The sequence below is a fragment of the Pararge aegeria genome, chromosome 3, assembly GCF_905163445.1.
Source record: "Pararge aegeria chromosome 3, ilParAegt1.1, whole genome shotgun sequence".
NCBI lineage: Eukaryota > Metazoa > Arthropoda > Insecta > Lepidoptera > Nymphalidae > Pararge > Pararge aegeria.
The window spans coordinates 12,069,686-12,095,148 of NC_053182.1; the positions used below are offsets into that span (position 1 = coordinate 12,069,686).

General features: G+C 35.1%; 1 protein-coding gene across 3 annotated transcripts in view; it reads right to left on the bottom strand.

The window, feature by feature from the left end:
• Positions 1–203: 203 nt before the first annotated feature.
• LOC120637365 (adenylate cyclase type 8) overlaps positions 204–25,463 on the bottom strand; it is a 31,043-nt gene continuing 5,783 nt past the window's right edge. For all 3 annotated transcript variants that reach the window (XM_039909181.1, XM_039909180.1, XM_039909179.1), the window contains exons 4-21: positions 25,068–25,183; positions 24,871–24,982; positions 24,201–24,328; positions 22,303–22,461; positions 20,260–20,398; positions 17,899–18,000; positions 17,545–17,636; positions 14,618–14,873; positions 13,300–13,383; positions 12,596–12,703; positions 11,918–12,129; positions 10,535–10,610; positions 9,642–9,864; positions 8,666–8,748; positions 8,187–8,288; positions 7,003–7,251; positions 5,088–5,237; positions 204–902 (exon numbers count right to left, since the gene is read on the bottom strand). In XM_039909181.1, the coding sequence (XP_039765115.1) occupies positions 774–902; positions 5,088–5,237; positions 7,003–7,251; positions 8,187–8,288; positions 8,666–8,748; positions 9,642–9,864; positions 10,535–10,610; positions 11,918–12,129; positions 12,596–12,703; positions 13,300–13,383; positions 14,618–14,873; positions 17,545–17,636; positions 17,899–18,000; positions 20,260–20,398; positions 22,303–22,461; positions 24,201–24,328; positions 24,871–24,982; positions 25,068–25,183 (2,520 nt within the window). In that variant the 3' untranslated portion in view covers positions 204–773. The remainder of the gene's footprint in view (positions 903–5,087; positions 5,238–7,002; positions 7,252–8,186; positions 8,289–8,665; positions 8,749–9,641; positions 9,865–10,534; positions 10,611–11,917; positions 12,130–12,595; positions 12,704–13,299; positions 13,384–14,617; positions 14,874–17,544; positions 17,637–17,898; positions 18,001–20,259; positions 20,399–22,302; positions 22,462–24,200; positions 24,329–24,870; positions 24,983–25,067; positions 25,184–25,463) is intronic.

Consider the following 25,463-nt stretch of genomic DNA (forward strand, 5'->3'; position numbering starts at 1 on the left):
ACCTAATTTCTAATAGTTAAAATATATGAATTACATTAGGCAATAATTTAATTATTAGCCCTACTTACGTCACAGTAGATAGTCAATTTACAAGTATATCTATCAATAAATATATAAATAAGTTATCCTATTTCGATCAAAGATGAAAGTCTAATGCTAAACTTACTAATTAGTGATTTTAACAAAGTGCTTCTAAGTGAGAAAATAGATACCTTTAATTAAGCTTGTAATTTAAACAAGAATAAACCTACTATTGCCTGATACTATGACTATGATCATCGTCTTAAGCCAATTATTGCCCCACTAAAGAGATAAAGAGCTTGGACCATCCACGCTGTTCCAATGCGGATTTATGGGCTTTAACAATTGATATTTTACAGCTATAATAGCCGAGACCAACGGTTTATCATGATATTCGAGTCTAAATAAAAAAAATATACCAGCCAAAAAATTCATAATAGAAAACCCTAAGACTGTCTGTATGGACAACGTCTTCTAGCTATGCTATCGTTGTTTCGCAAATTACAAACAGATATACAGACCCAGTTTCATTTTCTAATATCAGTAAAACTATAAAATTAGAGGGCTGAAAGATTTACATCGCTTCGTTCTTTACTGTAGATACTTAAACCTCAGTTAACTAGATATTTAAAACGTTTACTAATTACATAATAAGTAAGCAAACATAATGTTGAAAGATTTAAATAGAACAGCATCATGGATTTTTATACATGCAACTATAAAATTGCTTTTTTATTATTCATTTTGTGTTTTTAATTTGATGAGAGAAGTGGATGATCTACGTCTCCATCAGTGTGTTGCTGTGAAGAGCGCGAAGCAACTGGAGCGTCTCCGTTCGCTAACAATGTATCCCTCGTATTGTCAGCGCAGTTCTCATCGACCTGTAACACGATAAGTTTCATACATGAATCAGAGAAACCAAGGTTTTGTTTCTCTCCCTAATTATGGGTAACTAATGAAAGGAACAATAATAATGTATACTAAATTGAAAGTTGAAAGTCGGGTGGTTTCAATTTCTTAATTTATATATTCTATATTAGAAACAGTTGTAGGGCCTTATAAATAAACGTGAAATAACGTTGGAATAGTTGTCTATTTAATGTTTTGCCACGGTCTGACATTTAAAATGCCGCCAGCTGTAGTACTCAAAATGACCAGGCAAAAAAATTTTTTTACTCTCGAATTGGGAGCATATTTTCGTTAGTTCCCTAGTGAAAAAGCCTATTTATTGATTTATTCAAAAGATGGAAAATGTTGCATGGGGGTGCTGTGTATATTATCTACTATTATTGTATACATTACAGGTTCACTCTGTATAAATTATTTTAAGATATTCTTTAACAAAAATGAATAATTAAGAAACGTAAGTAAGATTTTACCAATCACTTTTGTTACTTTAGCGACCCGTTAAGTGTCTTAACCGACATAAAAACGTAAATTATATTAACATCGCTATTGTTTTTGATGCCTCTTTGGCTGATGCCTTATTGAAAGTTTATTGGTAAAATTGGTCATAAGCATAAGTGTTCTTGACGTCCATAAAATCAATAAAAGTGAGAGAATATCTACTTTCAGTAAGGACACATATTTAAGTTTTATACAGTATTTTTAAATACTCGAGTAAGTAATCTGCAAAACTACACTGTTGTTCGATGATAATAGTGAATTGGTTTTCAACGGTATTTATAGGGGCATGCATTTTCAATACGTCAGAAGTATTTTTAAGTCGCTCGGTAGGAAACAAAAATTCTTCCAATGATACAATTTAGATTTAATATTTGCACAAAAGATTTGCTATATAGTTAATATTATGTGAAATAAATACTTCGAAAAAATATTTTACATAAGGTAGTGATGTCTGATCATCAAATGTATCAAAGCCATTTCTAAGAAAACTCATTAACTACTACATACTAAGAATAAACTATGTCTTATTATTGTCATTACATAAATATGACATAACCTCGTTTAGAACGGAATGAAAATACCTACTGAAAGGTCAGGAATCACTTGTTATATACTGTAATAGTAATCATACTGTCATATCGGCAATACAAAAATACAAGGTTATCTCGTGCGCACTTCTGGTGCTCTTTTAACGATTAGCACCAATGAGTCTAATGCCCGTTTTCAATAAAAGGGTTTAGTCACCTAAATAGATTAAGGCGATTTCTATAAAAAAAAAACGATTAACCAACTGTAAGTATGCCTAGGAATCTCCTTCGAATAGCCGTCACTTATTTAGACATGACCTTGGCAGTTATATAATAAGTCTATGTATAAATATTTTGTATGGAAATTCAGATTTTTTTTATTTTTTTTTATTATTTATTAAGTATGTTTAGCACTACAGGCAATTAGTTCACCAATTCGCAGAATTTCTGATTTTCTGTCGAAATTAGAAAACTCATGGGGTAAAGTATCCCCGTCTTCAGAAAATTTAAAAATGTTCTTCCATGATCGGTTAAGCAAAATGTAAAACTTCTAGGTTTTTATATATATAAAGACATTTTTCTATGTCACATTAACCCTTAGACGTGGATATTGGTAAAATTGTTAAAAAGCGAATGCACCCGCCTACTTTTCTCTAACCGTAGTGTGTAGGTTTGTAGACATAATGACATAATGACGTCTGCGTTATGATTTTTACCTTCCTGAAGGGATTATTTACAAACGGATGATGTATGCGTATATGTAATTTATTGTTTAATTTCTAACCTACATAAGATAAGAAATAAAACTCTTCTCAAGTTTAAAAACAACACATTTATGCAACTACGTAATTCCTTATTTATTCTTTTAGGGGTGGATTATTTATCGCAATAAATACATGTATATGCTTGGTATATTGGTATGGTAGAAGTAGCTGACATAAAATGTTAAACATCACTATCGGACAAAGCCTTGTGACTTAGGAATTCTTTTATACAGCAATATAGCGTGCAGGATAAAAATAAAAATATTTTAATCTATCCTTTTTATCTATGTACCTCCTGAAAAAGCATAGCTTCCATGTTTAACCATCTTTTATTTAATTATTTGATGTTTTGGATAACACATTGTCAATAGATATATCAAAAATTTCAACGAAACACATATCTTGCATTTATTAAACTTGGCTTTCAAACCATTATTGTTCATTTCCGTCAATCAATCGGTACTTATTCAAAAAAAAATCAACTGATATAAAGGGTAACATCTTTTTCTATTGCGTTGATGGCGTGGTCTTCTTTCTTCTATATGCAGAATTGCGGTAACAATCCGGACCGTCTATCCGGATAGGGCGACATAGACAAGTCGGCCTGTCCGGGTAGACTGTCCGGATCGAAACAGCCTGGTCATCTCAACAAGTTTTCCACAGTAGTCCCCGACATTCAAGCTAAAGTAAAAAAACGTGTGCAACATCACATATATGTATAGAAAAGGAAAAAATATACATGTTGCTTGCTAACTTGCTAAAGAGCGCGTGACAATATTAATTATGCTGCCAACTTCGTTTTGCAAGTTATGTGTTGTAATGTAATCAGGTGTTTAGTACGCACAATAATAGCCGGTAAACATTAGTGAATTTTTATTACACAGATATTTTATTTCTGTTCTTAAATAAAACTACTATTAGAAAAAATACAAACAAATCTAGTACACTACATAGTACAGAATGGTATAACCGACGTTATAAAATGTATACAACAATAATCTAAACAGAAGCGTCTTATTCAAGGTAGGTACCTACTTATTTGATTCATCCAATCTAACCACATTTGGGTCGGGGTTGAACGTAATTAAATAATATTTGGATTATTTACTATGTTAAGGGCATAGTATGGTTTTAAACATTCATGTTATCGATTACATTCAGCTGATGCGGCATATTTGTATGTATATCGACTTTAAATATTTAGATACAGTTATATGCAGTGGCGTCAAAAAATGGTGGCAGGACGGGCAAAACGTTACGGGCTTCCGGACGCAGGGGCCCCCATGTCGTAAGGACCACAAACACAGAAGGCTGGACGATCTTGTTTTAATAAGTTTAGTTTTTGCGAAGCGATTTATTAAAATAAACTACGTTTAGGTACTTATACCTCTAGTACCTACTTTTGGCCGTTTTCAATAACGAAGGGCAAGGCGATGCCTAAATAAGAAACGCCTAATCCAAGAATATTACTAGGCATAAATCCATCTTTGACCAATAGTTATCACGTTTGAGTGGTATTTTTTTCTTTTATGTATACAGCGCCTAAACCATTGCGAATTTAGGCGATTCCTAAAATTTGAGAAGCATTAGACCTCCTTTACTTCGAGGGATAGCCCTATCCGAAATAATCACACAGGCCTCTTGAGGTATAGTTAAAAAAAATTTACTCTTTTTTTATTTGATTTTTTTCGTCGTTTTTTATTTTTTTTTGTTCGTTTTATTAATGACGTTATTGGATTGAAAAAAAAAACTTTTAACATCTCGCGCCATTCGCGACGTAAAGCAAGATGATGCAGCTTTTAAAAAAAAATACTTCGATACGTTAATTTTTACGGTAGTGAGAGTGCCAGATCCTTACGGACAGACATCCGGACGTCTTCGAATATTTTTGTATTTTTTTTTTACTTTAAAAAAAAACAATTGTTTTAAAAAGAAATCAAATATGTTTTATCTTGATATATTATATATATGATAATATTATCCTATAAGTGAAATGTGAGAAAAATACAGTAATTTTTAGTACCTAAAAGTACTTGACTTTCATATATCGGGAGTAGAGCAACACCTCAATGCTTCGCTTATGAGGCGTGCAATATATGTTTGTGTATTCTAAAATTGGTTTTCTATTTGGACTGTAGTAATTTAACATGTAATGTACTAATTACTTAAGATTATTAAGGAAAATATATATTTTTGCTAAAACCATAAACGGGTATATTGGGTATATCTTATACTTAAATTTAACGTTCCGTTTGTATTTTTTTACAAAATAGGTAGGTAATAACTGTCTATTTTGTGAAATTCAATCTTAAATTCAACAATGTTAGCTGTCTTAAAATAATGTACTTACGCGTAATTTATTACTTACAGCTAATGCGACTGTCGGTTCGCCAATATTTTCACGTTTACCCTGCAAATAATATGTCATTAACTGCCCCTTTCCCTTGACAGCCACAAGACCCCTCTGCTCGAAGTAATATCCGAAGTTTTGAAGGATCTGACAAGTTTCTTCTGTTACCTAAAAACACATGTTATGTATATTATACAACTATACATTTGTAAACTTACACTTGGAGAAAATATGGGCAATGTAGATTTTGGATTTTGCCATTAAAAGTTAAGCATTTTTGTAAGTGCATAATCCATTATTGTAAATTGTTAATTTGTATCCTTGTAAATTTTAATTTCTTTACATTCTAACATCTAGTTTTGCATACGATGATGCTTCATTTGCTTATAAATAGATTGCGGAATGCCCCATTTATGTCAGTAATAATAAACTAGAACAATGGCAAAATTGCCCCGAAACACATAAATTATTCGCTACTGGACTAACTCCCTCTTGAGAATCATGCCTCCAGATATGCATAATCTACAACATTAATCCAAAATGATATCGTAAGCCTCTTTTACATAATAACATTAATGTAATAATGCTAAATGTTCAAGAATATTATGCTGTTATGTTTTAATTAATTTAAATAGGTATAAATTGCTTAAACAGTGAAGGAAAACATCGTGAAGAAACCTGCATGCCTGAGAGTTCGTCATAATGCTCTCAAAGGTTGTGGAGTCCACCAATCCGCACTGAGCCAACGTGGTGGACGGCCTGAATCCCTTCTCATTGTGGGAGGAGACCCCTGCCCTTGTAATGGGTTGATATGATGATAAAGATGATGATGATGCTTGATAGAAATAAATTATTAGGTCTAGGTGCGCTTGCCTAATAATCCTATTAGTTTCGCCAAGTGACGACCAGCTGTGAGCTGATATTTAGGTATATCCAATACTAGTTACTACTAGGTTTCTTAGTGACAGAGGTCGTCCAGGGAAGGACTTCCACTGTACGCATTTATGCCACTAAGCATCTTTGTTTGTTGCCATGGTTACATTTGATAGACGCAGAGCGTCACTTTTGAGGACTCTTAGCATGTTTGGTGAAGTGTTGTTCTGTTTATAGGCTATGGTTTCCACTTTCCATTAGATGGGTCACCTGCTTGGTCCTTCAATTAATACAATAAATAAAAGAAACATCGGTAGATACTTGTCCAGTGTCGGTACAGTTCAGCGATGTCGAATCGTTGTATTAAAGGTATTTCAATAAGAATTTTAAGTTTAATCAAAAATGTTAGCTCATCAATTAAGTTGACGACGTCCCTGGCGCAGCGACGACCTCCCTGGCGCAACGGTGAGCGCTGTGAATTTAAGAAGGAGGTCTCGGGTTCGATTTTCTGCTGGGGCAATTTAGGAATTTAAAATATAAAAAATTTCTCTTGGTGGTCTGGTGGGATTCTTTGGCCGTAACTAGTTACCACCCTACTGATAAAGACGTGTCCCTAAGCGATTTAGTGTTCCGGTGAGATGTCGCGTAGAAACCTATTAGGGGTATAACAACCGTACTTCATAACAGGTTAGCCCGCCTTCTTAGACTGCATCATCACTGACCACCAGTAGAGTTTGCATTCAAGGGCTAACTGGTAGTGGAGAAATAAAAATACAAAATAAAAACCAAAGTCACTGGCATATACCGTTCGATCAGGATAGTTCTCGAGTAGAGACAACGAATAAGTGAGTGTAGTGTAGGACGCCCTCCAGCGCGATGGACCGACGACTTAACGACGGCATACGGGTATGCAGGTTGGATGATTACGGCTGAGGATCGGGTGTGGTGGCGATTTTTAAGCGGTTTTTGTTCAGCAGTAGACTTGATGACAAGCTGACGTGATGATGATGATGATGATGATGACGATGAGCCACAACATTTATTTATATATTTGCTTTACCTGTATACAGCCAGCTTTGCCTGTGCTTTCCATACGTGATGCAACATTGACTGTATTCCCCCATATATCATAGTGCGGTTTGCGAGCTCCAATCACACCGGCCGTGATGGGACCGTGGTTGACTCCCATTCGCAGCACAAAGTGGTTAAATGACTGCTCGTTGATGGCAGCGAGTACTCTTTGCAACTCCAATGCGAATTCCACAAGGCAAGCCAAATGGGCCCAGCGCACTAAAACACCGTCTGATGGCTGAAACATTTAATTTAATTGTGTCATTCAGAACATAAAAGAAGTAAACTACTGCATTTAAATAGGTCTTTACCAAATAGTATTTCGTTAGGAAAAAAATCATGAGTTTAGATGTTCAGACCAAAATCACATTTAAAAGATCTCTGAGATAATAACATATCTGATATGAGGATATCTGAATGCGTAACAAAATAAAAAACTTTTTTATGTAATCCCTTGACCATTGAGTTAAGAACATTCAGAATTTTCTGTCAGCCATTATTGCATGCAGTCCATTGTATCCAAAAACAGTGAAAACGCACTGCGCACGTCTCACTTTACACCTGCGTAATGTTTCTAGCTCACAAACTTTTTCCCATTTTCACATTTCATGGTGAACGCTCATAACATTAGTGGTTAAATAATTACTGTCATCTGCTAAATGGTATGAAGTGAGTAACCGTTTGTTCGAGAAACCATTCTAAAGTGAAGTGGTTTTTATGCTTCAATTCCGTTCGTGTACATGGTTTCTTGTATGTTCTTATTTCTGTGCCCTTGACACCCTAGTGAAGCAATGCAATTTTCAACCTAAACGTGAATCTTACAAATCATGTAGTTTAATTGCAATAAGATTGTTTTTTTCTAACCTATTAAAAGCAAATGACTCCAAACTAATCATTTTTAATCCAAAAATAGTAAATGACAAAAAATTAACCGAATTTTATACCTTTAATTTTGAACACATTTTCATTTAGGTTATATTATGCATACCTATATTATTAGTAGGTACCCAAAAGAACTGAAATTTAAAAGGATATTCAAATATTACTTTAGCAGATTTGGTAGGTAGTCGAATATAGTAATTCTATGGGTAAAAAAGCGCAGTAGGTACAAGGTAATTTTTTGGTTGTCTTAATTATATAAAGTGATAAAATTTTATTTGGTTTATAACCCACCTGCATCTGTCGTGTGGGATTTAGGCCTGATGCCGCCATATATGTAGAGCTTATCGTTTTTATTTTTATAATGTCCTTACTGAATTTGGGGTCCTCTAATAGCTGAGAAAAATGACAAAAAAATGTTAATATAATGTTAATACGTATATATACGTATATGTAAATAACCACTCATGTTGGTACCTGGATCTTATCTACATAAGTAGGTAACCAGGTATGTTAAAAAAATAACTACATAAGTAGGGTTCATTTCATTTTTCAAGTATTAATTGATTGTCAAGTTATGACTCCATTGATCAATTGGTGCGTCGTGTCGTGACGATTTCAACCTTGTTCAAGAAGTTTAAGAAATAAATCATACAAAACTCTCATTGTATAACAATCTCCTTGTGATATTTTTTTCCTACAATACCACGAATCGGCTTGGAACGTAATGTGATATTTTCCTTTACACAGACAAAATAAAAGTGGGCACTTACGAGATCGAAGTCCGATATAACTTCGTTGAGAAATCGTAAACATTCTAGGCCTTGATTGTTAACCGTCTCTTCCGAGTAAAACTCTGTAACAAGTTAAAATACACCGGAATTAGAAAGACAGGTCGATCGTTTATCGTTTGCAGATGGTGTGAACAACTTTATTACTTTCCGGCTCAGCTACTGTTGTTAAACAAGAAATTACTATTTCATTACACTCGTACCTATTCTCATTGGAGAGAATAGTCAAATTACGTTAGTTCAACTTTCTTTAAAAAAATTGTGTTATAGTGTTTGTACTTCTATCTGTAAACTTGCCAATACTATAACGACGGCAATACAGTAGCAATAGGAACAATAAACCTCGTGGTTGTACTAAATTAGTAACTAGAGCTACGAGAAAACAGTCTTTATATATTTGATATTTCCTCCAAGTTTTTGTAGTAGTCCTTGTTATGATTGAGCTCGTCCACGAAAGTACACCGCCATGCTTACTTCTACCTGACAGCTTCTTGGTCCGTCAATAAGCGTTACTATGAAAAAAGAACAAGTTCATAGGTCTACGAGGAACCAGCCTATTGATATGTATTTTTTATTTCCTCCAAATATAGGTGAGAACACCATCATTATCCGCAGCCTATTTACTTCTCACAGCTGGACACGGGCCTACACTCTCATAGGAGAAGCGGTTTTAGAGCATACACCCACAACGCTCCTCCAATGCGGGTTGATGGACTATAAAGACTACTGTTACAAGTTGGTGTTATTAAATGGGACCGATGGTTTTACGTGCTCTCCGAGGTACAGGGTTTGACACCACCATTTTCCTAACTCTTAAACAGAAATACAATGCTTAAACATTTTTGACCTGACCCAGGATTCAACCACATAACCTCATGATCCTTAGTTGACCATGCCAACCGCTAGACCAACGAGGCGGTGAAAACACTACGGTAAAGAAATGAGTACTAAGTGAAACCTGTAAAGTTGGGCATAGAGGCGAACAGGACGCCCACTTCAGCGTAGCTCTGGCTGTAAAGGTCGCGGTGGTGATGGCGCGCGCCCATGAAATGCCTTGCCACGTGCGGCGGTAGCACGTTGTGCACGAGGGCTTGGTTTCTTCGTCGCAGGTCACTCGCCTGTTCCGCCTGCGCGCGCATGCGCTCACCGCGAGAATGCCGCGCGCGCTCCAGCGCCTCGATCTGAGTCAATAACACCAATATAAATAACCCGCCCCGGCCGCCCTACTCATTAGGTACAGCACACGTAACGCCTGTATGTCACAGGGATTTGTTCGCACTCAACTATAGTCCATAAAGCCACACTTGTCCAAAGGTCGATGTAAGCCAAGTCGCACATTCGCTCCCGATGTCGTCACTCCACTTTGACGAGCGAGGGGAGGTTCCCCTGGTGAAGCGGTTATAACCCTTAACGTAGTTACCAGCTACAATCCTTCCGAAATTGTAGGCATCATCGCTTCGTGGGCCTTGATTTCTCACGTCATCCAGACGTGAGTTTTATGCACAGGCAAGGGGGCGATCGGTCAAACCATAGTTCAAAACATCATACAGTCCTAACTTATCACGGGAAAAGCCTGTCTCAATACCAGACTAAAGAAAACTCATAAATTATAAATCCCCAATTGCCTCTGTTGTGGATCTTACTCGGAACCTCCAATTTATACGATCACATGGCTCACAGTTGCGCCAAAGAGGTGAACAAATTTAAAACGCACATAACTCCGAAAAATTTGAGATTCGAACCGGGGATTAAACTCGTTCCTCCTTAAAGTTCTTGCTTATCACTAGGCTATCACCGTTTAGCCAATACCCCACACACATAACCTGTAGCTAATACCAAGTGTTTACTCACGTATCTGTTGTACAGGAGCACAACTATAGCTATCATGAAAAGCATCAGAATGTGGCGGCCGGTGTGGATTTGAGACCTGAAAAAAGTTATAATTGGTACTTGCGTTACATTTTGGAAGTACATTGTTTACAATGAAAATGTTATAATCTACGGCACCAGGACAAATATTATATACGTATTTATATAAACAACACAACACATGTTCGCATCTCACAGTCTCGCACAGATACCGGTGCATCCTCATACGACGTTGCAAATTTATAAAAGACTATTTACTGGCTTAAAACATACAAGCTTTACAAGCTAGTCAGGAATACATTATGTAATATAAAAAATCCTGTATTTAAAATCCTTACCCTTGGCTAGTTCTTTAAAATTACGCCTTGGCTTCATTTGCGTATTATCATCATAAAACACGTGTTAAATACACAGGCTCTTTTAACCTAAAACATAACTATTATAGTATTTCTAGACAAGAGCGTAAATGAAGGGCTTGAGTAACCCTAGATTCCGTTATCAAAATAATATTTTTGAAAATACAGTGCGTTATTCGAAACAAACACGCGTATCACATAGGACCCTAGAGTGAAAAAAACATTAGAAACGGGGACTTTTCCGGGTTGTACTATGTGGGCACCCAACACAGTAGTATATATTTTAGTTTTGAAATTTTTAAATAAACCATTTTCAGGTTATAGTTCATTTTATAACCCTTTGTAATAGTCATGCCCGACTTATTGATATTGTTTCAAAAAGTTTTTAAAAGCTCTTTCAATATTTGTATGTATCGCTCCACTCAGATGAAGTTTTCGATAGCTCTTTCTGTTATATAATTATTTATCCATTTTTATCCGTATCATACTTACAGCTATCCAACGCATATACTAAGTCAATTTCGGATTTACGTATAATTCAGCAATGTATCAAAGCTTGTATTAAATATGCCAATGTCCATGGTGCTGCGCAATCAGATCGTCGTACGCAATGTTTCGAGTTAAAAGAAGTGTAATTTAAAAAAAGTTATAAGCTTTCAACTTTTTACTAAAGATTAAAGAAAAGTTATGTGAACATTTTAAGTTATTAAATACAGACGAAGTGCTTTGACATACGGACGAAAAAAAATGCAGATACCAAGAAACTTAGTCACTCAATCAATCACTCAAGAGTTGGCGCTTATATAGCTAAAGGATGAGCATTCCTATCCAAAGGAGAAAAAGCATGAGCAATGGGTATTTGTGTATTTTGTAATATTTTTGTAGTTGCTTAAATATTCGGTAATTTTTATAATAATTTATGTTAATATTGTACAAGAAACAATTATCTTTATGCATACTAAAACTCAGTCACCTAATACTATAATTTAGAAAGATTAAAAAAACTTACAGAGCGTAGAATAGATCCTCATCAAAGTCCATTGTAGCATTATACGGTAGGCGGAAGGGATCGCGGTCGAGCGTTGGTCGGGAGGTGAGTAGAGCAGGATACAGGACAGCGGGCACGGCGTGCGCAGCGGCCAACGCAGCCAGCAGGGCGGCGCGTGCGCACCCGCCCAGCGGGGATACCCACAAGGCACCGCAGGCCGCCCCCGCACCTACCTGAACATATTACAATTGAGAAATTACACACAATTTCACTAGAACGCGATGGAAAACGCAGTGTTAGCAGACCTAGAGGTGAGTGCTTTCGTGAAATGTGGAAATTCTTACAAAAGACTGATATGCATAAATGGACGTGCACTGGTTGTAATGATGATAATGATGGCAATTGTGTCGGGTGGTTTTTTTTTGTGCACCTGATGATAAGTGATAATGCAGTTTAAGATGGTAGATAAATAAATATACTACGACAACACACACATCGCCATCTAGCCCCGATAAATACATACACAAAGTGAGCTTAAGAATAATCTTAAGTTCACACGGAGTGCAAGTTTAATGTACCGATCACTTGTTTTTAGCGGCATACTCGACTATTCTACACATGGAAATTTTCATGCGCTCGGTTTCAAAATAAAATTGATCTCATATTGGAGAGGAATGGATATTCCTAAATTAAACTTACATGATAATAATAAGAAGGATGAATACATCGTCTCGCTCCACCATGAATAGGGGTATCGTCCTTAATGCCATCTTCAGTTAGTAATGTCTCGAAGTTACCGCAAATTATCTATGTAGAACAACAACATTTATCTTGGTAACGTATTAATATAACATAAATGCCTTCGAGACAATAATGATGAATAATCTGAGAATATTTTTTCTATTAGTAGCTGAACTTTAAAATTATAAAAAGAAATTTCTTTTCTAAAAATCAACAATATTGTTAAAGGATTAGGTAAATATAATGTATGATCAATGTTCTCTGCCTGTCCTGAACCCTGAAGGGGCCAAGTCAAAAAACACAACAAATATTGTACGAAGTGACGCGATGAAAAAAGTTAACTCTTTTTCAGAAATATTTATTATTGTTTTTTCATCTCTTGTACTCGTATTGTATAGATATACAAATGTTGTTTTGAATATGTCTTTCTCTATTTATTTATTTAGTAAAACACTTCTCAATTAATTAAATTACCGTATGAAAAGTACAACGCTTACAAGATGAAGGGAAAAGCAATGAATTTCACTTTTTTTTATGAATGCTATAGTTTGTAGTTTTAGTTTAGTTATTTATTTACAAAGGTGAGGCAGATTTTAAAAATATAATTATTTTTTGTGTCTTTAAATATGAATTAGATATAAGTATCGGTATTAAATACGCACCAGAGGAGCAATATTTGCAGCGACAAACATTGCTATGTTAAAGGTACCACAAGTCAATTTCCAGTATGGGGACATTATTTTCTTCTGAAAATGAAATAAGTGTTTAATCAAAGAACTAAACGTTATTCTTCTATCACACGTGCTTCTTCTAGAGGATCTCGCTTCAAGCCTTCGTGCGTTTATCTTAACTTTATTGGTTTTTTGTATGTGCAACAATTTAATTTATCCATCTGTATGTGATAATCTTAAAAGTACAAATAATGTACATGCCTCAATGATGCAGTGGTTGTACATTCGACTAAAAATTTTGAGGTCGTGCGTTCGAGTCCCGAGTTTGGCCAATAATTGTTAGGTATTGGGATTTTCTGTTCTTAGTTGCTCTCAGTCCGGAGTTTACATATTGGCGTTTCCGTCGGTTTTGGTTACCGTTATTAATGTGATAATTATGCGTCATCAGCATAATCATCTTTGCTTTATCTCCTATGTGAGAGGGAGTCTGTGTCTAGCTAACAAAGGGACATTAAGAAGCTGGAGATGGTTCTACGTAAAATCGTTTAAATACACAATAAGTGCCTGCTTAATCACTGGTTGATTTTAGTAGATATCACTGTATTTATTTTACGGCCAAACCTAGTATAGCCCACAACAAGTAATAAAAAGTACAGGTACAGAGTCTTCATGGTTGGCTTATTGTGAACGTTGAATGTTGGTAAACCAAATGGTTGGCCAACATTGTCCTCGTGCATAATTATATATTTTTATTACAAACCTCTATTAACTAGTGTTAACTTTCAGGTGTATTAATAATGAAGTATTTTTGGATAGAATGGGAGAATAAACCAGACATCCCAAACTGGATCACCCATTATGAGCATTAGTTTGAGTAATGGTTTATAATATTCTGATTGACGAGAGAGATGACGTTACATAGCTGCATTTGTAAATAGTAATATTTGTTGATCTAAATCGCGTCATTCGGGCAACTTCGAATAGCATTGATTCACTCGTATAAATAAAAAATTTACCTTATCACTCCATTATGGTATAACTGTACACCTAGCATCCCCAATTCATTATAATTGGTTTAGCAGTGATTCACATGCGAATTTTCCAAATGTGATCTCGCAGTTATAATTCCCTATTGTTACCATATTGTTTGTAATGGTCGTAAATTCTGTTGTTAACACTAAACTAAATTGACTGTTTTACTAGACTTGCACTTGCACCTAGCAAGTATTAGTTCAATTCGGGATTGGAGAGATAAAGAGTTCTTCGAACATACTAACCACTTAGTACTAACAAAACAAATATAACAGACCTTATACTGAGCATATCGGTAGAACGCGTAGTACACGACATTGATTAGGCCGGTCTCTACCACAAGCGCGAGGTACACCGCGTGAAGGGACCAGGAGGGCGGCACGGCGAAGCTGGCCAGCGCTACAACTGCTGGCAGCAGCATAAGTGGGGGTGCGGCTACCGTCAAAGGGCACGGGTCGCTCCGCCGAGCGTAAACTGCTTCCGCATCGCTTGCTTTGAACGTGAGACAAACTGTCGTCGCATCCGCTAGTTCCCTGTACGAAAATTACCACCCTCAAAATATATTATATCCCCTTCCAATATATTGTAAAAGAGAAATGCTATACACACAAAGCATTGTTTTACAATTTATCAAACATTTTTGAATAACGTAATGATCGACAAACGTTAGGGTACAGTGTACTAATACTGCATTTCACTTCTTAATATATGTGATTACATCTAAGCTACTGGCCTGTGTAACCTATACAGAAATTATTCTTTGCTCGTGAGAGTAAATATAAATGATAATAAGACAAGTGAGATTTGGCTCGTCTTATTATTATTTACATAGATTCGAAGGTTCCGTACCTTCGAATAAAACGTGTAAGTAATTAAAGTCGTCCATACATGGTTTAACACGCAAGGAAAACTTATTTCAGAATATCCAAATTAAGGGTTTGATATGATTCCACGCTTGATCTGGTGTCCATTTCTGTAAATTTTTTAAACCGGAAATTGAATCCATTTATTTTCAAGTTTTCTGATGAATTGTCCTTTTATTATGAAAAATGTTGTTAAGGCTATAATTATCTTGTTATTTCATTTAAAAATAAACTTATTTTTTAGCATGAAGAGATTAGTATTGAGTCTATGTTAACATAACTTGATATCTCAAGCCATTACTGAGGAATAAGGCACGTGGACAGGACGGCCGGACACAACAAAGTAATCCTATAATGTCTTGGAAGGTTCGGAACCCTAAAAAAGTACCAATTCGAGTCCTTTGAATACAGGACGCGTCGAAACGTTTTATAAATCTTTCTAATCAGTATTGCGCTGTTGGGGCAGCAGTCCAGTACGTCGAATGTGTAAGATACTGTTTGTCATGATCATCTAGGAAAATACTTGTTGTGTTAAACTTTTTATCAATCATGATTTCACCGTTTGCTGGAAAACAAACAAGTAGACCATAGATACTATACAAAAAAGCAAACTATGTAATGTTAAGAGGCTATTTTAATACATGAATAAATTATTTAATTTTGTGGTCGACCGACCTAATCATCGGACTCTAGCTCCAGAGTACGAATCGTGGTGTTAATATAATACGTGGGGTTGCCTCGTTTTATTGTTGAGTTCCCATGGCCTCCTTCCGGCACAATAATATTCAATTGCCATCCGATTTACCTACAGCGTGCAACTGGGAATCGGGTAAATTCTTGCTTACAAGACTTATTATTTTTATTAAAACATCGCCGGACAATTTAAACAAAAATTAAACTTGTAAAATAATGCATCTGTTTGAGCTTTCTTTTTAATTCACAACAAACTTTTACTTTCATAATATAAAACCTTTTTTTTCTTATAATAATTGATTTCTAAAGCATCTATGAACCTCTAACTAAAAATTAATATGATTTTCTTACACTGTCGTCCGTAATCTATATAAAATTTAAAATGTATCCATGTATTTCAACGCGCCCTGCCCTCGAAGTGAGCAAACAGTAAGTACTATTCATTCGCTTTTATAATTAGCGGAAATATAGCCCGTATTAATACACATTGAAAAGCAGGTGAAGTAAGCAAATAACTACATACTTATAATGGAACCTGATTAAAAAAACAGTTCCAATTGCGTAATAGTTTGCGTCTTTATAATGTGTATTTAATGCTCTAAATAAATTTGGCATTTGGCATACGTAAAAATGTGTAACTGAAAAAGAGCGCTGAAGGTCTTACTGCACATTTAGATATTTAAAAATCATAGTAGGAGCAAATAAAAAAAATATTTTTAACAAAACTAACTTTTATTCATTTAAATATATTTATTTGATGTATCCCGGGGTACCCCTAAGAGGTCCACTACCGCGGGCGTATCAACAATTTTATTGTTAACTTTTAATGTTGTCACTCAATTTACTAAAGTTTAAACTATCCATAAAAAAGCCTGAGCGCAAGGGAAGTTTCATGTGCAAGTCCAACGCTGGACTTGAAGAGTACCAAAGTGCATTACGAAACACTATATGGTATTAAAATTGTTGATCATCGAGAAAAAACACGAAACAATACGTTTCTTGTAACTTTTTTATTATTGGTTGAAAAAGCGGCAATAGAAATACACATTCTGTAGAAATTTGAACACTCTAACTATACAGTTCATTTCAGACAGAGGGACTGGACCTTCACGGACAACGTAGGCTTAGTAATAGGGTTCAGTTGGCGCATATCAGGTACGAAATCCTAAAGACTAAGAACGTGCCTTTTCTTACACTTAGCAACATTCATAACAAAGTATTTTTAAGCTGTAAAGCTTTAGCAATACGTACATTGGTAAAGAGTACAACAAAATCTGTCCATTTGATTAATATATCTAGCTAATATTATAAACGTAAATGTATACAGTGCACATGTACGTGGGTCGCTGTTTGCTGCTCAATCACGCTAATAACCTCATGGTTAAGAGTTTAGAATATAAACTCGAAAAAAACATGATATTATAGTATTATTGATTATCCTTACTTTATCCTTTTTGCATTAGATATTAATGAAGTTCATGAGCCCCTATAGGTGTATACCTTTACGCTATGATCCGTTGTTATTAGACGTAGTTACGTAGTTAGGCCCAGAGCACAGCTGTAGGAAAATTGTAGAATTGGCAACCGCGCAGATTTATCGTCAGCGCTCTTTTTCGTTACACATACTAAATTAAGAATAAAGACTTACTTGTCGTCGTCTCTATTGACGAGCTCTTCTTCTAACATAGCGAGTATTTTCACATCCTCATTGTCCTTGCTCTCATCTTGCGGTGATAGAACCTACGGATAATGTACGAAGCGTATCTATGTAGTCGACAAGCAACAAATCGATATGGACGCTCATGATGTCGGTAGCTTAATTAAGTGCTCGAATGCTAACAAGCAATTTATTTCGTTGGATGGAAATTTCAGTTGGAAAGCAAAGTTCGTTAGGTAGATACTAATGTAAACTAGTGACGATCGCGGAACTAGTGCCCTAGTGTCCTATATTCGGCTCGGCCGGAAGGGGCCGGGTGGGCCGGGGTAGTACAAGTGCACTCACAGAGTCCTCGTCGTCGTCTTTGAGGTCGGAAAGCGCGTCGGACGAATCCCCTCCCTCCGCCGCCTCACCATCCGATGCATTTTTCTCTTCGCCACCCTGGTACTATAAAGTAATAATCAATCGTGACCTGAATGATAACGGGAACACGCCTAAATATCATTTTAAGAGAAATTTATTACCAGTAAAACCTGAAAAGACTTATTGATTAACATACGTTCCGACTATTACAGCCGTATCTATACCGTGTTTCGGTTTTTGGTATACGTAATTTGTTCAATTTTGAACATCCTCTTTTTACAAAAACAACTAGAAATTGACTCATGCACACATACCTACGTATAAATAATAAAAAATAAAATTCGTTTCTATCTTAGATTTTGAAATAACAGATGTTTCTGATTGTTTGACTCACTGAAGATTACTTCTAAACGATTCCATAAACTCTCAAAATAATTTAAAAAAAAATTGGTATGTCTACTTGTTAGAACTTATCTTCAAACCGTCTAAAGCACTTTTGACTGGACTTTTTAAGGTAGGAAGAGAACTTTGCAAAGAGTTTTATTCTCTAGCTTTAAATTTTTAGCGCGGAAAAAATTTTTTTTAGCAAAACTTTAATTTTTTTTAGAAATAACAGAGTTAACAAAATAGAGTGAACGAAGTCACGAATACCTTGCAGTCCACTAATAAAGCTTTTAAATAATTAGGGACTGAGTTTGCTTTTAAAAAGTTAGCTAGGCACTTTTGTTCATCACTATGTCAAATCGTGATAAGACATGTTTTTTTAAAACAACAATAGAATCGATATTTAGTCTAGGGTAGAGTAGTTTCAGTTTGTTTGAGTAAAAATACTTCGACTTACCTAATCTTTCTTTACGATATCAGTAGGAAAACAGTGTAAAATACCATAAAATCGTATCGATGCCGTAATCTAGAGCATAGATACTATAAAACATCAGATCGTGACTTAAGTAGGTAAACAGAATATTGGTCCAGGAATAAAAATATAGGTCACGCAGCACAGGTCGATATTAGAAAGTTCATCATTTTTGTATCTCTCACCAGTTTTAAAATGTGGTTAGTAATTTGTTCTTTTTCTGTTTCAAGGGGTGAGCAATATTTATAAGCAGCTGACCTGACCCGCTATATTTGTGCGGGTGACTTTAAATGACATCTAGCTATTTATATAATAAAAACTTAGTGTGAGTTGAACGTGCACACGAAAGGTTCCGTACCATGGTGTAGTATGAAACGTATGAAATATTAACAGTCTGTAAAAATTTCAACCCTCTACCTGTTATGGTTCATGAGACAACATGACAGACAGACAGACGGATGGATGCAAGACAGACGGACAGCAAAGGCTCATTTATAGGGCCCTAAAAGAATTGCTGTTTGTCGGTAATCTTACGTATCTCTTGACAACTGCTGGACCTATTTGGATAATTTGAATTATTTTAAGTAAAGTTTGTGAAAGCACCGAATAAGTGAGTGCGATGCACATGGATCACCGATATGATTTAACATAATAAATGTCGGAAAGTATTTTTTTAATATTATTGGCATTAGAGGGGTTTCAAACAAATAAAAACGAAAAGCACCTTTGTAGAATCAAGATAAAGTGATGATGCTATTACAATTGCTGACCGTCTGACGAAAAAACCACGAATATTTAGGAAATATTTCTTTAACTTACTATGTATCTATAACATAGCAAGCGAACATATAACTTACTAGGCATAAGCTAACGTGGGATTTCTTTATCTCACGGGAAATCAGAATATTCGATTAGTTTTTCGCCCTTCTCTAAGAGACACTATTTATAATTTAATCAGCGAAGTGGCTACAGGTGTAAATGAATGCTTTCTGGTTCATCATTTCAATTGCATTTTTAAAAATAGGTCCACTCGTATGAGTGACTTCAAAGTCACTCAAAATAAGAGCGGGCCTATTTTTCTCAGCTCGTTATTATCCTCTTGTTTAAAAAAATAATAGTGGGGAGCATACCAACTTACGTACTATCTTAGAATCTATTTTTGAAAGTTTACTCAAGAACTATTCGATCTTCTTCTATCTTTACAGTTTTATCATCGCATCGAAAATCATCGGGGAGGTGTTCATCTTAAATATCCAAACAAAGTCATACATACATGCTTAGAATCTTTGTTCCAGAACTACAAAGTTCTTAATACCGGGTAATTTTAACATTAGGATAAATAGGCAACTTCTATGCATGCGCGTCTCGTCATTTCATTCCATCAAATGCGATTGTGTGGTTACAGTAAAAAAACTATTGCAGTAATACCAATGCACATAGCTTTCCTTCGATTGAATGGTCTTTAGAATGGAATAAAGTATGCTTACGGGCTTTAGCACACGGACAATGAAGTAGGTCTTGATGCCTGCCTGCCGTAGCATTTCCTCCCGCCGCTCCCCGTGGGCTGGTTCGACTTCGAATTCATTGTTCAGGAAACCCAACGTCACTTCCGAAACGTGTACACGACTGAAAAGTTTAACCCCTTTAGCCATCCAAGAAAATAATATCGACATGCCTGTAAAATAGGTATCTATTTCCTCAAAATATATGTTTTAGTGGTTATAGTTAAAAATAGTTTCCGTTGGTAAATCTGTTTAAGAAGGGTAGTTAAAATAGATGAAGTTATACTAGCTGGATGAAATCTAATACAAATTAAAATGTTATATAGGGCCATCGCAAATCGAAAGAACAACGTAGGTAAATCGGTCAAGAAAACCCGTAACATAAGTAAATAAAAGTATCGAATTGTAAACCTCCTCATTTCCTTCTTACACAGTATATAATTTATAATGAACGCATTTTACGATAATTGCGTTTGCGATTCATTTAGTATCATTTTAAAAGCTAGTTAGCGTCAATTTTTTTTACCATAGAACACACATACCTTCACTATAATCACGTTAGAAAGAAACGTCACGAGTTAGAAATAACAAACATCTATTGCCTGTTTGGTAGACGTTTATTACATTCAATCTACTTAGAACGATCTGATTTCGTTATCTAATAGTTTGTTTTGTAAGGGTAGAGACTTCATGGACACCTCCTAAATAACATAGGAATGAATGTGTTTTAGATTGATAGAAATCATGCAGTCCCAATATATTGGCCATATGACAACAGAACTTCATATTATTATTGATCGCAGTCTACCTACTGATATTTCCATTTACTACATACCTACTTACTTACTAATAAAAATAATATTGGACATAAAATATCACCATATTTGACCAAAGAATTATATAGCATGTAATATCGTCGTATACCTATCTAGATGAGAATTTTATGGCGGAAAACTCGTCAAATAGTCCCACTATGGCCCTTAAAGACGACTGTGCTGAAAGATATTGGGTCAAGGTCGCAGTTACACACCATCAGTATGTAAGATACGGCTAACTCAGTGAGACACCATAAATATAATTTATCATTAGGGGCTGTTTCCTCAATGTTATATCCGTCCAATAAAAGGAAACTGTCCTAAACGGAATAGGAATAGGGCACCGAAGAGATGTTAGCTGCCTTTGTATGTTCTATCGACTCGATAATGGAGAGTGTTCTGAAGAGTTGTTTGCATTGATACCTCCTTCCCTGTTCTCTGACCGCATCTCACGCCGTAGAAATAAATTCATCTGGATGCCTGGTATTCTTCTACTATTCGAAATACCTATAAATGGAAAAATCTCCCATCCGATCCTTAAAAATATAATCTATTCAAGGGGCGAAAAACAAATTCCTTAAAAACCGGCTACGCATCGGTGGCTCCTCTGGTGTTGCAGATGTTTATGGGCGGCGGTGATCACACATCATCAGGTGACACACATCATCAGGTGACCCATTTCCTCGTTTGCCCGATTTTAATATAAAAAAGGTGCAATCGTATCAGTACTCAACATTATATTATTTAAATAAAAAAAAACTCTTGTTCCTTTTTATTCATATTAAAAATGTATACTTAATCGTTCAAACTCAAACGGAAATAGTTTTGTTTCCGTACTACGAATACGAATGAATACAAAAGTAATCAAGAGTACGTTGTTTCCGTATCATAGATTATGCAAACCTTTCAATGTAATCCATGTAGATGTAGTGAGATATTATATGTGTATCCCATATCTATCAAATATTTCGTATATATATTAAATTTCGTGTATCATGGAAATGACTTTAACGGTTTGGAAGAAGTATTGGTTTTTATTAAAGCTTATGTTTATGCTTATGAAGTCTTCCACGAAAAGATGAATTCACATAAAAAATAAAAAATATTAATATTGACATATTAATTATTTGCATTTCTATATCACCGAAACGAACTTCGATTTTCAAGAAAAAAACAGTCGCCCAGGTAATGATAATAAAAAGCGATGACTAACCCGGCCATTCCACTGCTCTCCATCTTATTTGCCAACTCAACATCCCGGGAATAGACATCAAATTGCCATTGCCTCTGTCCGAGCACTCCTGCCAATACCGCTCCAGTGTGAATACCGACACGCATGTCCACTGGTGAATTAGTCGTTTGTTGGACATATCTGTACAAAATCCTCTTATGATTAATATCATCCTTACTTGCGGAATTCCATGATATACTATGAAAATTAAGCTTAATTTGCTATACTCAGCGAAAAACAGGATAGGGCATCGGTACGGTGTAATTTATAATTTATTCAATCTTTATACTCCACACCAACCAGATCTTCAGCAAAGTACTCTCTACGCACGTTTCGCTCCGACACCGGAGCATCCTAAGGAGTTATTGACTTTATAATGTTAACAATTATTCATTGTAAAGTCAACATCTTCTGAGGATGCTCCATTGTCGGAGCGAGACGTGCATAAGGAGTACTTTGCTGAAGATCTGTTTAGTCTGGAGTAAGGCAAATAAAGGTTTATTTTCATAGTTCATCATATTGTACTGAGTAAATTTTGTGTAACAATTGTGCCTGATTTGCCTTTTACTAAAAGACCACCTAGTTATGGTTTACACACTGCAAGCTAGCGTACTAAATCGGCGCGGTAGAATGTCCTGTATCTGTTTCAGTTATAGCTCTTTTTGGTATCGTATCCAATATCCGTCAATCCGGTCATAAAACAAACTTGGAAGCTATATAGCTGACATTTCAAGGGACCTAGGATTCTTGATCGCTTTTTGCTTTGCGAAGCTTTTACCTGTTAACACTTATTAATTCTGTTAACAGTTTTATATCAGTTACGTTTAAATATTCTGTTACACTGTTGAACATACGTAAGTGATTGGGATTAACTTATTTAACATTTTCAAAAGTGTTACAGTTTTCATGCTGTAACAGATATATTAGTGTAACCTTATGAGGTCTATAATCTTCAGTATCGTCAACAACTTAAACTGTAACTGTGTAATAAAGACATTATAAGCATAAGAGTTATTTAACAAGGCACCCGTCAAAACAGGAAGTTATTGTAACGACGGTCATACTTTTAAAAGATACAAGCGTACCCAGCCCGCTTTGCAGGGCTAGATTTTGCTTTATTTTATTTAAACAATAAACTTACATCATTAAATTTTTAATTTAAGTCTATTAATATATTAAATCATTTATTTCTCTCCGTATTCATTTTCTTCTATACTCTTCTCGAGCGGGTGAAGATCATTATCTACACCCATGTACACCCAACAATAGAATATCATCATAGTAAATACAAGCTGTATTTGACAGTTCAAAAATAGGAGTGCTCCGATTGTCATCAAACTTTACAGGATTACTCGCCAAGTCAATCCGGAGATTCCCTGAAAGTTTCATTGAAATCGGTCCAGCCGTTTCGGAGCCTATAAGGAACATACCCGCACACTTTCTCTTTTATATATATAGATTTGGAGAAATGAATAATTATTATAAGCTAGTTTGGCAAGTTTGGTAATTTACTTGTCTTTTAATGTTAATAATCTCTCGTTATTTTTAGGGTAAGCAAAAGACAGCAACGGTAAATTGAATAATAAAAAAAAAAACAAAATAAAAGGAGATTTTCTTTATGCTACTGTATTTTCTTAATAATTTTAAAATAAACGTCATACTAAAAAGTAAAGAAAAGATTGTTTCAGTATAAGACAGGTAAGAAAAAATAGACTAAGTAAATATTGACAATATTTAGAAAATTAAGTTAATTTTCTGATTGACAAACCGTAGCTATTAAATATCTTCAAAGTAAGTCGGATATGCCTTACGAAAGTCGGGGTGAGGCTGACTAGAATATTAAGTTGCTAAACAAAGCATTTTTGAGATTTAATACGTACTTAATAGCTTTAACCATGGAAAGCCCCATGTGGACGCATAGGACCGCATGATCCGCTCTCTCCACAGGCGCGCCGCTGATACAGTAATAACAGTCGCCGAGTATTTTTATTCGTAGCTGTTGATATTTCTTAGAAACAAAAATAAAGATTGTTTAGTTTATAAGAATAATTAAGTTAGACCATTTAACGGGTATTATTTATATCTCAGCTTAGGTACCTGTAGTATGTAGGTTTTACCTTAACCACTTAATTAACTACTCACATTCGAGCTGGGAGAAATGTCGTTTAATTAAAGAGCTGTACTTTTTTGTTAAAATTAATATTTTTTTTACATTTATACATAAAAATATTAATAGTACGTATATAATTGTAATATAATACATGTTCGAAATACATAAGTATTCGTTTCTACGTCAGTACAGGAGCTTTTATTGCATTTATAAATTTAGCGCAAAATAAATTTCTATTCTCGTATTGTCAAAAACGATGATTTAATACTTTATAAGGTTTTAAAATTTAAACTCTTAGTTTTAAAGTATTACAAACACATATTAGTTTCAATCGTTTAAGATACTATATACATGTTAAAACTGGGACGCACCAGCGTGCTTTTACGTAACCAAAATTAACAAATTCTTAAAACTATTTACAATATTTCAACCTTCCTTACCTCTGCAAGCCGGTCGAATCTTGCGAACAGTTCATTTAATATGGCTACTAAATCTTGTGCCGAATATGTAGACGAAATAGCCGTGAACCCCACTATGTCTGCATATAGAATGCTGGACCATGTAAATAAAAAAATAGTATTGAAACTGGTAATTCTAGATGTAATTAAAATATATATAGGTATAAAGAGGTACCTACCTCACATTTTCATGCCTTGACATATAAATCTTTTTAAATTGGGTATCTATTAAGCCTAAATCTTGACGCATCTGTACAGCAACGTGTTCGGGAAGTACTGATAACAATAGCCTTTCCTAAAACAATGCGAATTCAATTATATTATAATCGGAAAGGTTGTAGGTATTAGGCCAACGGGGAATCAAAATAATGAAAAACTTTTGTTTCAAAACTTTTTCCTGAGATCAATACTTAACAATAATTTAAAAAAATACGCAGTGACAACCATTCAACCACATCTACTGTGCCTACATTTAAGGCCAAATGCGGTCACGGATAAAAACGGCTTCAGTAAAAAGGGTTTAATATGAATACAGAGTTAGTGTTTCTTGTACACGCGTTTGCACGCAGTCATAT